This window comes from Barbus barbus (assembly GCF_936440315.1).
Source record: "Barbus barbus genome assembly, chromosome: 29".
In the NCBI taxonomy this organism is placed as follows: Eukaryota; Metazoa; Chordata; class Actinopteri; order Cypriniformes; family Cyprinidae; genus Barbus; species Barbus barbus.
This window is the reverse complement of record NC_136757.1, coordinates 28,542,656-28,557,904: the sequence shown is the minus strand read 5'-3', so window position 1 is coordinate 28,557,904 and position 15,249 is coordinate 28,542,656. Positions and strand designations below refer to the sequence as shown.

The 15,249-nt window shown below is 37.6% G+C and overlaps 2 protein-coding genes across 2 annotated transcripts in view; one reads left to right on the top strand and one right to left on the bottom strand.

Annotated features, from left to right (window-relative positions):
- LOC306849892 (uncharacterized protein) overlaps positions 1–15,249 on the bottom strand; it is a gene marked incomplete at its 5' end in the record, with an annotated part of 704,045 nt that overhangs the window by 338,975 nt on the left and 349,821 nt on the right. The window lies entirely within an intron of this gene.
- LOC306849026 (protein crumbs homolog 2-like) overlaps positions 1–15,249 on the top strand; it is a 37,077-nt gene that overhangs the window by 1,929 nt on the left and 19,899 nt on the right. Inside the window, exons 2-4 of the mRNA XM_079383874.1 lie at positions 8,909–9,604; positions 10,587–10,782; positions 12,361–12,500. Of these exons, the coding sequence (XP_079240000.1) occupies positions 8,909–9,604; positions 10,587–10,782; positions 12,361–12,500 (1,032 nt within the window). The remainder of the gene's footprint in view (positions 1–8,908; positions 9,605–10,586; positions 10,783–12,360; positions 12,501–15,249) is intronic.

Here is a 15,249-nt window from a genome sequence, read left to right as displayed (position 1 = left end):
GTGGTAGGGCATTGTTGGGTGGTTGTTTAGGTGTTCCGAGTGGTTGCCAGGGTACTGTTGGTGGTGTCTAGGGTGTTGTGGTTTATTGTTAGGGTGTAGTGTGTAGTTGATGAGGGTTGCTAAACTTTCTACAGTGTTGTGGGTGGTTGCTAGGGCGTCGCTAGGCTGTTTCTAAGGTGTAGTATGTAGTTAATAGGAGTTGCTAGACTTCATAAGCTGTTGTGTGTGGTTGCTAGGGCGTTACTAGTGTGTAGTGTGTAGTTTATGGGGGCTGCTATAGACTTTCTACAGTGTTGTGGGTGGTTGCTAGGGTGTCGCTAGGCTGTTTCTAAGATGTAGTATGTAGTTAATAGGAGTTGCTAGACTTCATAAGCTGTTGTGTGTGGTTGCTAGGGCGTTACTAGTGTGTAGTGTGTAGTTTATGGGGGCTGCTATAGACTTTCTACAGTGTTGTGGGTGGTTGCTACGGAGTTGCTAGGCTGTTTATAAGGTTTAGTGTGTATTTTATGGTGGTTGCTAGACTTTCTAAGGTGTGGAGGGTGGTTGCTAGGGCATTGTTTCTAGGGTGTTGTGGGTGGTTGCTGGGTTGGTTCTAGGGTGTATTGTGTAGATCATGGGGGTTTCTAGACTTTCTATGGTGTTGTGGGTGGTTGCTAGCACATTGGTAGGCTGTTTCTAGGGTGTTGTGGGTGGCCACTTGGGTGTTGCTAGGTTGTTTCATGGGCATTGTGAGTAGTTGCCAGGGCATTGTCACGCTGTATTTAGGATATAGTGTGTAATTGGGTTGCTAAACTTTCTAGAGAGTTGTTGGTGGTCGCTAGAGCATTGCTAGGCCATTTCTAAGGTGTAGTGTGTAGTTCATGGGGGTTGCTGGACTTTCTAAGGTGTTGTGCGTGGTTGCAAGGGCGTTTGTAGGGTGTTGAGGGTTGTTGCTAGGTTGTTTCTAGGGTGTTGAGGGTTGTTGCTAGGCTGTTTCTTGGGTGCAGTGTGCATTTAATAGGGGTTGCTAGGCTGTTTCTAGAGTGTTGTAGGTGGTCGCTAGGGTGTTGCTAGGGTTTTCGTAGGATGTAGTGTGTAGTTGGGGGTTGCTAAACTTTCTAGAGAGTTGTGGGTGGTTGCTAGGCTGTTTCTAGAGTGTTGTGGGTGGATATGGCTTGTGTTCCTCATTTATTGTGTGACTATGGCATTTTTTTTTTGCTTGTTTACTGTTCCAGGTGTAAACTGTTTTCAGGTGTAAACGGTGTGTCTGATAACTTAATTAAGCTTCAGCATGCACACACACACACACACACACACACACACACACACACACACACTCACTGTTAGTTTAAGCAATAGTAAACATGATGCTCTCCACTAATGAGCTGTTTCTCCTAGTTTCTCATTAGCTTATGAATAAAAGAGCTGCCCGTCATCTGATGAGTGTGTGTCCCATTGTTGTGGTGGGAGTTCCAGTGTAAGTGATTTTGTTTGCGCTCCACCCTAATGAATGTATGACCTATTTCTGCAGTTGCGGGAAGCCTGAATCCTGGGTGCTTTTGGGTAGATTGAAAGCGCAGGGCAAGACGCGCGGCATAGTTGACCATCGCCATGGAAACTCTGCTGGAGAGCGCGGCCACTTCACTCTTTGTGCTTAAGTGGAATAGCAGCTCGCATGTTTTTGACTGAATGTGCTGCATTGTGTCTTAAACTGTGATGAAGCCGTGACTGTGACTGGACAGACTTAGCTTTTGTATGAAAAACAACATGTAAAATTCTTTCTCTGGGGAGTTACTGTTGTTTTCCAAACATTTAGTAACATTAAACCCATCTCCAGAAACACTGTAGAGGAAAATATTTTTTTTCCAGGATTGAAGGATGTTTTCAGGAATTGCATCAGGATGGCACAGAGATCTTCACATACATCAGATAGATGAAGTGTGAGACTCAGATATGAGTTGATGTCCAGGGCTCCGGCCCCAGTGAAACCCTTACTAAAACACATCCATAAGACCTCAACTATGAGGAGTTTATATGGTGATAGAATATTTACATGCATTTATGTTTGTGGTTAAAGTAATGCATATTATATTTTTATATTGAGTTTATTCACTTGCGCATCACATCTTTTTGGTTTCATTTATTGAATGAATTGTTTTGGTTTACTAAATTTAAATCATCCTTGGAAAAAAATATTAATTTCATTCAATAATAAAGACAAGTCTTAACCCCTTTTAAATGATATGGATGTTTATATGTATCTATTCAGTTCATATTTAGTATATCATATTATTTGAAAAAGATTTTTACCGAAAAAGAGGCTTAAGTGTGCAAAATTGCGATGACCTTGAATAAAAAGATGAATTTCATTCAACAAAAAATCCTAACAAATCTTAACAACCCATTATATGTATAAATGTAGTTTGTTCACGTAAGCATATTTCTTTGTTCAATTTACTAAATTATTTTGAAAATTGTATTTTATTTTAAGGTTTTACCAAAAAAAGCAAAATTGTGATCACATTAATGCATCCTTTCTTAATAAAAGTAATAATTTCATTAAGAAAATAAGTTTATGTTTTATGATCTCTTTTGAACTGTAGCATACTGTATATGGTATAAGTCAGTTGATTCATAAAAAAAACAATTTTTGTTTTCAACATCAAAAGTTTAGGTTAGAATGTATTAGAAATGTATAGAGAGTTTATACATTTACATTTGAACATTTATTAAAAAAAAAAAAACAAGAAAAACTCAATTGTGCATAACCAATCCAGTAAACCTCCAGTTTTCCCCATTCCCCATGTCTCCTGTGCGTGCGAGTCTGTACCAGCCGCTGGATTCATCCGTCTCTCAGAGGAGGCTCATGTCTCAGAAAGCTGTCGGACACAGAGAGGTCAGAGGGCGTCAGGGCTGTAGATAACAGAAGAGCAGACTCACTCGAGTTAAAGAGCACGGAATCACACCAGCAAAAGCATTTCAAGCAGGACAGACACTAACGCTGCTGTGTTGTGTTTCACAAGTCAAAATGAGCTTTAGATGAAGTCCAGCTGTGGCTCTTCCTTTTAACACAATCTCTTTATGTTTACAAATGAGATGTGAACATGACAAAAAGACATTTGAAATGATCACCCAGGGATATATTAAAAGTTAGATTTACATATATATTTCACATTGTGTACTCATGTTAAGCGATATATATAGCAAATCTTGGCTGCATGATTGTATCGGTTGCAACAATTTTTAAAAGCTATTATCAAACAGCAGTTTGTAAGTTGGATATATATCTATGCATTCACGTAAAGCAATATAGCAACTGCCTTTTTTTATTCATTTATTTAGCAAAATAATACCACCAGTGTTGGGGGTACAAGTGTATTCAGATGACTTTTTTAAAGTAACCAAAGTAACACATTACTTTTTAATTTCCACAAAAATAGTTATTTTTTAAAATACTTTGTCACATTTATTGATTTGATTTATTGTATTATGTTTAGAGAAACTTTCACAAAATGTAACTATATTATATACTATATATATTATTATTCTTAATTAAGAAATTGAGAGATTTGTAAACATGAACATAATGATTTTCTGTAAAGCTGCTTTGTAACTGTATTGTGAAAAGCCCTATACAAATAAATTTGAGTTCAAATAAGAGCTACACTATAAGAAAAGAGTATTAATAAAATAAAGTTTAAGTTTGGCATTCATTCAGAAAGAGTGAAAGAAAAAGCTAATATTTACATTTGACAGCGTATCTGAACTACTAGGACGCAAAAAGAGCAAAAGATGATATTATATACTGTTTGAATCCAACTTTACAAAGTACCTGAATGTTCAATGAAGATTCTTTCACAATTTTGACTCTCATTTCTTCTGAAGTTGGTAACAACAGCATGCAGTTATTAAATATGCAATATATTTCTGACTGGATATGACAAAGAAAACAATAACAAATCAGAAAGAGCCTACATATGAAAAGCCTTTAAGCAAGAGACTCGCTGTACCTGTGTGTTCATTACGGACAGATTCAGAGTTTTAATCAAAACAGGATTCAGGGAAACTATGTTCTGATTGTTTTTAATGTATGTTTGTGTGCAGTTATCTGATTTAGGGTCACTTATGCTTTTCTAATGGCTCTTTATGGGTCTGCTGTCGATGATTTAATGCTGGTGTTCACAGACTTTGATGAAGCCCAAATGACTGTTACCATTATTTAATGAGATTTTATCCATAGTAAAAGCATGCGTTTGCTGATAAGACCCCAAAGTAGCAAGTAATACCGAATGGCATGTGTTTCTTAAAGGATGATCTATAGTGGCCCCTGTCTGGTTTTCTCGGGGCCGGGGTCTGATACAGTGTTCTGTCCTGAGGGTTCATACCACATGTCTCTGTGAGGGGTTTGAAGTCTCTTATACTAGTCTGAGACGTTGTTTACCAGAGTTTTTCAGTAGACTTGATTTGAAAGGGAAGCTTCTGAAGCCCAGCCGTAAGCTCTGTCTGTCTGCCCCCTCTAGACTTCAGATCTTCTCATTTATTCGAACAACAGCAACATGTGTTTGTTTTAGTGCTGTCGAACGATTCATCGCGATTGATCGCATCCAAAATTCAAGTTTTTGTTTACATAATATATGTGTGTGTACTGTGTATATTTATCATGTATATATAAATGCACACACATGCATGTAAGAATAATGTTCCGTTTATATATGATATAATTTATATGAATATAAATATATACTCAAAATATATGCTGAATGTGTGTGTATTTGCATATACATTATAAATATACACAGTACACACACATATGTAAACAAAAACTTTTATTTTGGATGCAATTAATTGTTTGACAGCACTAGGAGAGCTGTGGCTCAGAGAATTGTGTTGGTTTCGATCACTGTTCAAGTCTCTCTCTAAAGCTCACCTCTTTCTTCTCAGACCAGATGATCCTGGATTAGAGACTGTAGGTCGTTCACAGTCACTACTAGACCTCCTGACACAGTTTCTCGCCGTGTGTTTTTGTCTACTGAACGTGTGAATGCCAGTGACTGGTGTTTAAATGTGTCCTACACTTAATATTTTCTTAATCAGTAATTTTCCTGCAGAAATGACTAAATATCCCTGACCCTGTAAAGCCTGACATGTGAAATAATAGAAAAATCTAAATGGAACAGTTTATTGAACACTCTCAGAAAAAAAGGTACAAAAGCTGTCACTGGGGTGCCATCTTTGAAATAGGTACACCTTTGTACTTTATTTACCCCTAAAGGTGCATATAAGTACTTTAAAAGCACATATTAGTGCCATAATTGTACATTTAAAACCTTTTTAAAAGGTACCACCACCAGTGACAACTTTTGTACCTTTTTTCTGAGTGAACTATTAGAGAAAAATTTTAAAGTTTGCATATGTGCTTTTTGTTGAGTATCGTATTTGATCCATCAGGCCTTTGTCTCATATAGTATAATAAAGTGAGAATATGGATGAAAAACATCTAAATTTTATTCAGTCCCAAACTGTGCAAAAATATGCAGTTTGAAGCAGATGCTCATATTTATATGGACAAAAATTCAGATAAAATTCTGATAGCTTGCGATGCAAGTCAATGGATCTTTATAACAATAAAATGCATATAAATATTAGTCGTCGCTCTATATTTCCCAAAAATGTCTTAAGATGATATTTAAATGCTTAGATTGACAATCAAAGCTCTGTAGTTTTAAAACATATAATGCAATGCAACACAATGATGATTGAGAGATGAACAAACAAATGTTCCTCAAAAGCCTGATAATCATAACTGACACTCAGGATTTGTTTCAGTCCAGTAAGTGTTCATCTTGAAATATTACTAACAATATAAAAGTTACTCTTACATGAAGATTTAAAATATGAAGTCTTGTTTTCAGAGTTTTTTTTGTCTTGTTTTAACCATAAATTGACCAGTCTTTGGTGAAACTGGTTGCTGGTTAATCTATGTAAGTAGCTTGTCTGTATTAGCAGGGTAGATTAAATATATCTTAATACAGTTGTAGTTGATTTCTCAAATGTAGCAGAGTATTTCATTACCCTTAATCAGCAGTAATCAGCACTAAACCACATCAAACAGGTCCTGATCTCACCCCAGGGTTTGTGAATGACAGATCTATATGGACAGGTATATTTATGCATCACATGCGTGAGGATGGATTAGTTTCAGTGAGTGGTGGTCGGTTAAGCTGACAACAACCCATTGACGGAGCATCTGGTGGAGGTTTAGTCAGAGTTGGTAAGACGCTCCCCATCTGCCGGTGGAGGTACTAGTGGTACAAAGTCCCTTTATCCTGCAGGAGTCCCAGTGTAAATCTGCAGTCAGCAGCACCATGTGTGTCAGCAGTGCTGTCATATACCGGGCCTGTCCTGAACATCAGGTTTTGGTGACATAAAGCTGCATAGACTGTCAGGTGAGAGTCTGCTGAGGGAATACAGTTCATAAGACTCGTGGTCTTCACAAGCAGGGCAGAGTCTCACTCATGGGAAGCTTCTTTAAGAGGCTTTAAGTGTGCTGAAGATCTGTTAGGTTAGGCTGAATCTTCCACACTGTCCTCACTTACTCTTACTTTGTGACTTACTTTGAGTAGACGGTGTGGTGCAGAAGTTAAATCTCCAGCTGGTGAGCAGAGAGTTGTAGATTTGATTAAATGGTTATTCCTATGCTAGAGTCACACAGTTATTGTCAATTCTTCCACATGTACAGCACATACATACAGAGAATTGAAATTGCATTACTCTCAGACCCTTGGTGCATACAGTTAACATTAAACACGTTCAGATACAGATAAATACAGTTTAAACATATGTACATACAACTATACAAATATACAAATGAGGATATTGTAGAAAAATATAAGAATTAGATCGATAAAGTGGCATAAGGCGCCTGGCAGATAGAGTGCAAAACCAGTTAAATAAAAACAACACTGTGTAGATATATTTGTAGTGCAAAAGAGCTTATCAGTCTGAGGACATTGTAGAAAAATAAAAAAGAGAGATAGATAAAGTGCATAAGGCTGAATAGATGGAGTGCAAACCAGTTGAATGTACAAAAACAAAACTGTGCAGATTTGTTTTGTTTTGTTTTGTTATGAGTGTAGTGCAAGAAGAGCTTATCAGTCTGTTAAAGTGACAAGTTGAAGTGACTGTTCGGATAGTTTTTGTCAGACTGTCCGAAGAGGTAATTTGCAGTCAACGTTGGATGGGTAGTGATCAGCCAATGCTGCACAAGTGACAGGTGCCGGTCACAGTTTGTTGGTCGGTGGGGGGGTTTGGGGTCACAGAGTCAGAGTTCCTAGTGTGTTGCTGTGTTAAATGGGGGTGAAAGAGGGGAGGGGGGGCAAGGACGGGAGGGAGTTCAGCTTCCTGACAGCCTGATGTATGAAGCTGTCCTTCAGTCTGCTGGTCCTCGCCTAGAGACTCCGCAGTCTCCTCCCTGATGGCAGCAGACTGAAGAAGCTGTGTGTCGGGTGGGTGGGATCACCTGCAATGCGGAGGGCTTTGCAGGTGAGACGGGTGCTGTAAATGTCCTGGAGGGAGGGGAGAGAGACACCAACGATCTTCTCAGCTGCTCTCACTATGCGTTGAAGTGACTTGCGGCTGGATGCGTTGCAAGCGCCATACCACACAGTGATGCAGCTAGTTAGGATGCTCTCGATGGTGCCTCTGTAGAAGGTGCACATGATGGGGGTCGGGGCTCTGGCTCTTCTGAGTTTGCGGAGGAAGTAGAGACGCTGCTGTGCTTTCTTGGCCAGTGCTACAGTGTTGTTAGTCCAGGAGAGGTCCTCTGTGATGTGCACACCCAGGAACTTGGTGCTGCTCACTCTCTCCACAGTCGCACCGTTGATGGTCAGAGGGGCATGCTGAGTGTGTACTCTCCTGAAGTCAACAACAATCTCCTTCGTCTTCTTCACATTCAGAGAGAGATTGTTGTCACTGCACCACCCGGCCAGGCGGCTCACCTCGCTCCTGTAGTTTGTCTCATCTCTGTTGCTGATGAGACCCACAGTCGTGTCATCCGCAAACTTAATGAAAATGTTGGAGTTGTGTGATGGTGTGCAGTCGTGGGTCAGCAGAGTGAAGAGGAGGGGGCTCAGCACACATCCTTGGGGGGCCCCAGTGTTCAGTGTGATGGTGCTGGATGTGTTACTGCCGACCCGTACTGCTTGAGGTCTCCCGGTCAGAAAGTCCAACAGCCAGTTGCACAGAGAGGTATTGAGCCCCAGCTGGGCCAGTTTGTGAGTGAGCTGTTGAGGGATGATTGTGTTGAATGCTGAACTGAAGTCTATGAACAGCATCCTGACATATGAGTCTTTTCTCATAGTCACTCATGAAATTAAAGAGAGAAGCACCTCTCTTTAATTTCATGAGTGTGAATTTTAACTGAATTGGCCACAACACACAGGAAGTTACACTGGGATTTGAATTAGAATGACAGGAAGAGGATTTTACTGAATTTTAATCTATCTAATTTATTTTTCTATCACTATATCTATCATTCTATTGCTATATCTTTCGATCAATCAATCAATCAATCAATCAATCAATCAATCAATCAATCGTTCTATCACTATATCTATTTTTCTGTTGCTATATCTATCATTCTTTCTCTCTAGCTATCATTCTATTTTTCTGTCACTATGTCTACCGTTCCACCTATCTATCTATCTGTCTGTCTGTCTGTCTATCTTCAAACTTTTTTCAAAACTTTCAAAGTCTTTGTCAAGCCAACATTCATAGTTTATTTAAAAAACACTGAATTTTCAATTAATTTCATCCTACACACACTTGACCTTTAACCTCATAGAAACATCAAACAATGTTTTTTTTAGTTGATCATCTTTGTTAAAATGCTCTTGTAGTCTGTGACACTAATCATGGTCTGTATCTGCAGGTCTGTTCTGCACAGTCACTTCTGACGTGTGTCTGTCCTCTCCCTGCCAAAACAACAGCACCTGTGTCCCGGCTCTGAACGGCTACCTGTGCATCTGCTCTCTTATCCCGCCTATATACACAGGCGAGCACTGTGAGCGTTTATACGACCCGTGTGAAAGCGCAGGCTGTCCATCCAGCTGCTTCAGCACCGCAGGAACTGAGAACTACACCTGTCTGTGTCCTGACGGCTTTGCCGGCCCCAACTGCACCCGAAACATCAACGAATGTGAGAGCAACCCCTGCATGGGGCTCAAGAGCTACTGTGTGGATGGAGTCAACGGATATTCGTGCCACTGTCCCAGCGGATACGGCGGGGACGACTGCGGGACGAGGGTGCGAGACTGCGCCGATGAGCCCTGCTTTAATAATGCCACCTGTGTTTGGGCGGCGAGTGGCTACGAGTGCCGGTGTGCCGCGGGGTTCCAGGGTCAACACTGCGAAGAAGACATCGATGAGTGTCTGTCGCAGCCCTGCAGAAACGGCGCTATCTGTCAGGATGGGATTGACCTGTATCAATGCTACTGCGTACCTGGTTTCCAAGGTTACCACTGTGACATTGACATCAACGAGTGTGCATCCCAACCCTGCGAGAACAATGGGACGTGCATCAACGGGAAGGACCACTATATCTGCGAATGCCTCATTGGGTTTACAGGTAAGGCTGTCAAAAATGTACTGTGGCTGTACCGTGGTATTCATGGTACTTTGAAATACACTAAAATGCACTACCAGTTTACCATCAATTACTTATTTATTTATTTAGCAACCAAAAACTTAACTTACAAGCATAAAGTCTAAATCCCAAAACAACACTGCAAGATTTTAGCAATCCTATAAGATCAATGCATGTCACACAGTACAACGGGAATCTAATAAACTTGGCTATTTAGTAGACTGTACGATGATGATACCTATTGACTCGTACGATACGACGCACTTTTCTACAGTAGAATAAAATGTCATCAGCATGCGCTATTGGTAAACAAAAAGAGCATGATAAATCACACTTTAGCAGTTGTAGTTTTTACACTCTTAAAAAATAAAGGTGCGTCAAAAGGTTCTTCACTGCGATGCCATAGAAGAACATTTTTGGTTCCACAAAGAACCATTCAGTCAAAGGTTCTTTAAAGAACCATCTCTTTCTTACCTTTTTAGAATCCGAAGAACCTTCTTTCACCACATAGAACCTTTTGTGAAACAGAAAGGTTCTTCAGATGTTAACGGTTCTTTATGGAACAATTTAGACAAAAAGGTTCTTCTATGGCATCGTGAAGCACCTTTATTTTTAAGAGTGTATGTGTGCTGAAAAAAGGCATAAGAGCTTGAGGTTGAGCAGTTTTATGTTTTAGCGTTGATTTCATGTCACATTTTTATTGGTTGGTCGGTAAACATGGATCGTACCAGCAAACACACTCTGCGATGATCATGTAAGATCTTGCACACAAGTCAAGTGTGTGCAAACTTTTCATTGATCGTATATATACCCTGGTAATGTTATCATATACCACTGTACTTTAAATATGACAATGCCACATATATACAACAGTGTATTCAACACAGACATCATAGATGCAGCAGCGGTTTAGAGAGGACTGGTTTCTTCTGTGAGTGAGTCTCTGTGTTGATTTGTCCTGCAGGAGTGAACTGTGAAGTTGATGTTGATGAATGTGAGGCAGATCCCTGTCAGAACGGCGCCACCTGCCATGATCACGTGGGTCTGTACACCTGTGAGTGTGTGCCGGGATACGAGGGCATTAACTGTGAGCTGGACATCAACGAGTGTAACAGTTCACCCTGCCAACACGGAGGAACATGTCTGGATATGGTGAACGGGTGAGTGAATTGATCCGGCTTCAGTCTGATCATGGAGGTTTCAGACCACTAATCAATAACCAGAGAACCACCGACTAGTACAGTTTACATTATTAGCTGTTTAATTAGGGTAAATTCTGCAGGAAGGTGGCCTTAACACATTACTCTGTAATTTAAGTGATCAACCAGTGCCATAACTAATTAACCAGTGTTTTAACTAATCAGTCTGTGGCCTATCAATCAGTGTCTTAACTAATCAGTCAATGTTTTAACCAATCAACATGGTCTAAATGAATCAATCTCTGGCTAGTCAATCAGTGTCTTAACTAATCAAACAATGTCTTAACCATTCAACCAGTGCCTTAAATAATAAATCAGTTTCTAAATTAATCAATCTGTGGCTAGTCAGCCAAGAACCTAACTTATCAACTAGTACCTTTACTGATCAGTCAGTGCCTTAACTAATAAAAAAAGTTTCTTACCTATTCAATCTATGGCTAGTCAGTCGGAGTCTTAACTAATCAACCAGTGCCTTAACTGTTTAGCTAGTGTCTAAACTAATCAGTCACTGCTGTGGCTAATCAATGAGTGTCTTAACTAATCAATCAGTTTCTTAACCAGTCAACCAATGTCTACATTAAGCAAGTGCCTTAATCAACCAACCAACCTGTAACAGACTTTAATAAGAGTTATCTTTAATTTCTCTATTTGTTTTGTGTTGCCTTTTGTGTTGTAAATCAGTAAAGTGTTGGCCATCATTTATCAAGTCAGTCAGTGACTAATAAATCGGTCAAGGAATCAACTATTACTTTATCAAATCATCCAGTCTCTTAATTAACCAGTGCATCAAGTCATGTTTCTCTTTCAAATGTGACTTCTTAGTTATTTTAAACTGCAATCACCATATCAGTGTCAAAAATGATCCGGTGTCATGACATTTTATCCTACCCGTCAGATTTTCCAACCGGGGCTTACTGCGCATGCGCAATATTTCCTTTTTCTCATGCTGAACAACAATATTTAATGCATCTGCATTACTGTAAGGGGTAGGTTTAGGTTTGGGGTAGTGTAGACGATAATAAAACGCAATCTAATAGGTAGAAAAAATAATTTATTGTTGGTTTCCAGTAGCTGTATCCCTTCTAGCCACAACCGCGAATATAACACATAATTACTGTATATACACTACTGTAAGGATAGGTGTAGACATGAATAAATCTTAATTTAACAGGTTGCATTTTTCGTTGTCGAATTGCACGAACCACTACTGTGCATGCACACATCGATACATCAATATTGAGGGGGACCAACATTTCTGCGCCCTCATAATGCAATTTCTTTCCCTTGCCCTCTGGAGGTCTGTGCACGCCGCTGGTCAAGCTTAGAATAAATCCAGTTTAACTTACTGCTAAGCAATACTGAATGAAAGGCTTTGAGGAGATATTAAAGTAGAAGTGGAATGGCATGTGAATGATCTGTCTGAGCAGATTGTATAACGTATAAGCATTTTCTGTCTGTAATTGGCTCTCTGTCCTTTAAAACCACACAGCTAGTGTATCAAATGATGTGTTTTTCAGTCTGTGGTGTTTTGAATTACAGCTATGAGTGTGACTGCAGTGGTACTGGATTTGTGGGCTCTTTCTGTGAAGTCGACATACCCGAGTGTGAGTCTGGCCCCTGTCAGCACGGCGCCACCTGCCAGGAAGGAGTTAACCAGTATACCTGCCTCTGCTGGCCTGGTAACCAGTCTTCAGTTTAACCTGCTCATCATCTCTTTATTGTGTTTATTTATGCATTAATGGCAAGTGAATTGCAGTGATGATGTCTCAGCATCATATTGTGCTCATCAGTGATGTTGTGTTACACCACACTGCCATCTAGAGAAACATGAAGGTATTGCAAAGAGAATAATACTCAGAAATAATATAAAATATTAATAAAATAATTATTGTTTACAAACATTATGTATTTTAGTTCACTAAACAACCAATCTTTTAAATTTAACAGTATTCACAACAGAACAGGTGTGAACAATTTAATTATAAAATATTAATTTAATAAATAAAATTTATTAAAGATAAATTATAGTGGCATTTGTTATAAACCTAATTTATTATAAAGGCTAAGCCTAAACTAATTTTTTGAAACGGAAATGTGTGGAAAATGCTCTATAGAAATAAACATGGGCTCACATACATCTCTCATTCGGCACAAATACTTTGGAATATAAGTTGCGAGTCAGATGATAAAAAAAGGTTATTATAAAAAACTTAAACCATTTAAAAAACATTTTAGTTACTTGAAATTAAAATAATTGTTAACGGAAGTAAAAAAAATGTATATAAAGTAAAATTTTCTCATTTTAATTTAGTTTAACTTGATGCACTAAATTTACTACGGTGCAAAAAATGATCTTCCTCAGTATTTCTGTCTTGTTTTCCAGTACAAACATCTAAACATCCTTAAACCAAAACCATTTACTTCAGAAGCAAATCACATTATTATTTTCTTTCTCCTTTGGCAGATATTTTTCTTGTTTTAAGCAAAAACTAATAAAATTCATAAATTTTACAGACTAAATATCTTAAGTCATTTTGCTTCTGAAGTAAATGCATCTTGATTCAATAATGTTTAGATATTTGTACTTGAAAATAAAAAAATACAGAGGGAGAAAATTATTTTTTGCAGTGAAAACTAAAACTGAAAATAAAAATATATAAAAAAACTGTACAAACTTTTAAAAAGGCTACTAAAATGACAAAAACTAAACTTTTAACTAAAAATTTAAATTAAAATCAAAACATTTGAAAAATAAAAATGATCCAAAAAACTATAATAGTATCTCATTGACACTAAAATATCACGGGATGTTACTTATATTCCAGAAATATGATAAAATAGTTCAAATATGGTCTTTTGTGTGTAGTTTCTATTAGCACAAGTGAAGTCCATCTGTTAAAGTAATAATCTTCTCCCTGGAGCTTTTAACCTCATCCAACTATTTAATCTTACTTTAAACTCATTAAGAGTTACTGTACATTTCCCTTCACACACATATGCTTTTCTTAATGCTATGGGGCCTAGAAGTTAAAGATGTGAAAGACTGTAGGTTTGATTTCTGAGTATGGGTCACCAAACTTGGCAGTATGTCACTTCACTTCACTTGATCCATGAACGATCAGCACTGCACTGCATGCTTCATTCAAGGATACTACGTTTTCTGTATGTCGCTTGGATTAAATCTTCTGTTAAATTATGACTTTACTGGAAACAAACAAGATGCTTTAATGCTGCACAAACTGCATGTACAGTGGGTTTTTGACACCGCATTGCATTAGTTAGTGTCTGTATTTGCATCTCAAATGCTGCAGGATCTTTACTGATTTCTTTTATCTTTCATAAGTTTTGCTTGTAATCGTGTATGAATCTGCTGGTGTTTTGGTCATTAGTGGATGTACTGTGTGAAGTGGGGTTGTTATAGTAAACCAAACTAAAACTATTAAACAAATTGTTACTAATTGATTTACTAAAATAACTAAAACTGATAAAAATTAAATCAAAACAATATATACATATAACAAAACAATATATAAAAATAAAACAAAAACTAATAAAAATTACAAATGCACAATAATATTACTAAAACTTTAAGGACAATTCAAATGAAAGCAGAAAATAAAAACAAAAACCAATTGAAAATATTTATAAAAAATATAATAGTAGGTACTCGCAGTAATAGTAATATCTCAATGATATTAAAATAACACTACCTGAAATAAATGTTGACTGAAATAAAATATAAAAACTGGATGTACTGTAAGAAGCAGGTTCTTATAGTTAACTAAAACTAAAACCACAAAAAAACATTTTTGAAATAAAATATAAAAAACTTTATTTCAGCAAAATATCTCACTTGATGCACTAAAATAACATGTAAAAAATAATAATAAAAATGACAAGAATAAACAACAAAATGACTAAAACTACTATTAAAGTACAATAAACTACACTACCTTAACTACAAATAAAATGTGACCCTGGACCACAAAACCAGTCATAAGTGTCAATTTGACACCATCTGAAAGCTGAATAATCTTTCCATTGATGTATGGTTTGTTATGATCGGACAATATTTGGCTGAGATACAACTATTTGAAAATCTGGAATCTGAGGGTGCAAAAAAATCTAAATCTTGAGAAAATCTCCTTTAAAGTTGTTCAAATGAAGTTCTTAGCAATGCATATTACTAATCAAAAATGAAGTTTTGAGATTTACAGTAGGAAATTTACTAAATATCTTCATGGAACATGATCTTTACTTAATATCCTAATGATTTTTGGCATAAAAGTAAAATCAATAATTTTGACCCATACAATGTATTGTTAGCTATTGCTACAAATATACCCCAGCTACTTAAGACTGCTTTTGTGCTCCAGGGTCACAAATGAAAACAGAAATAAAAAACAATTATAAATAATTATAAAAATA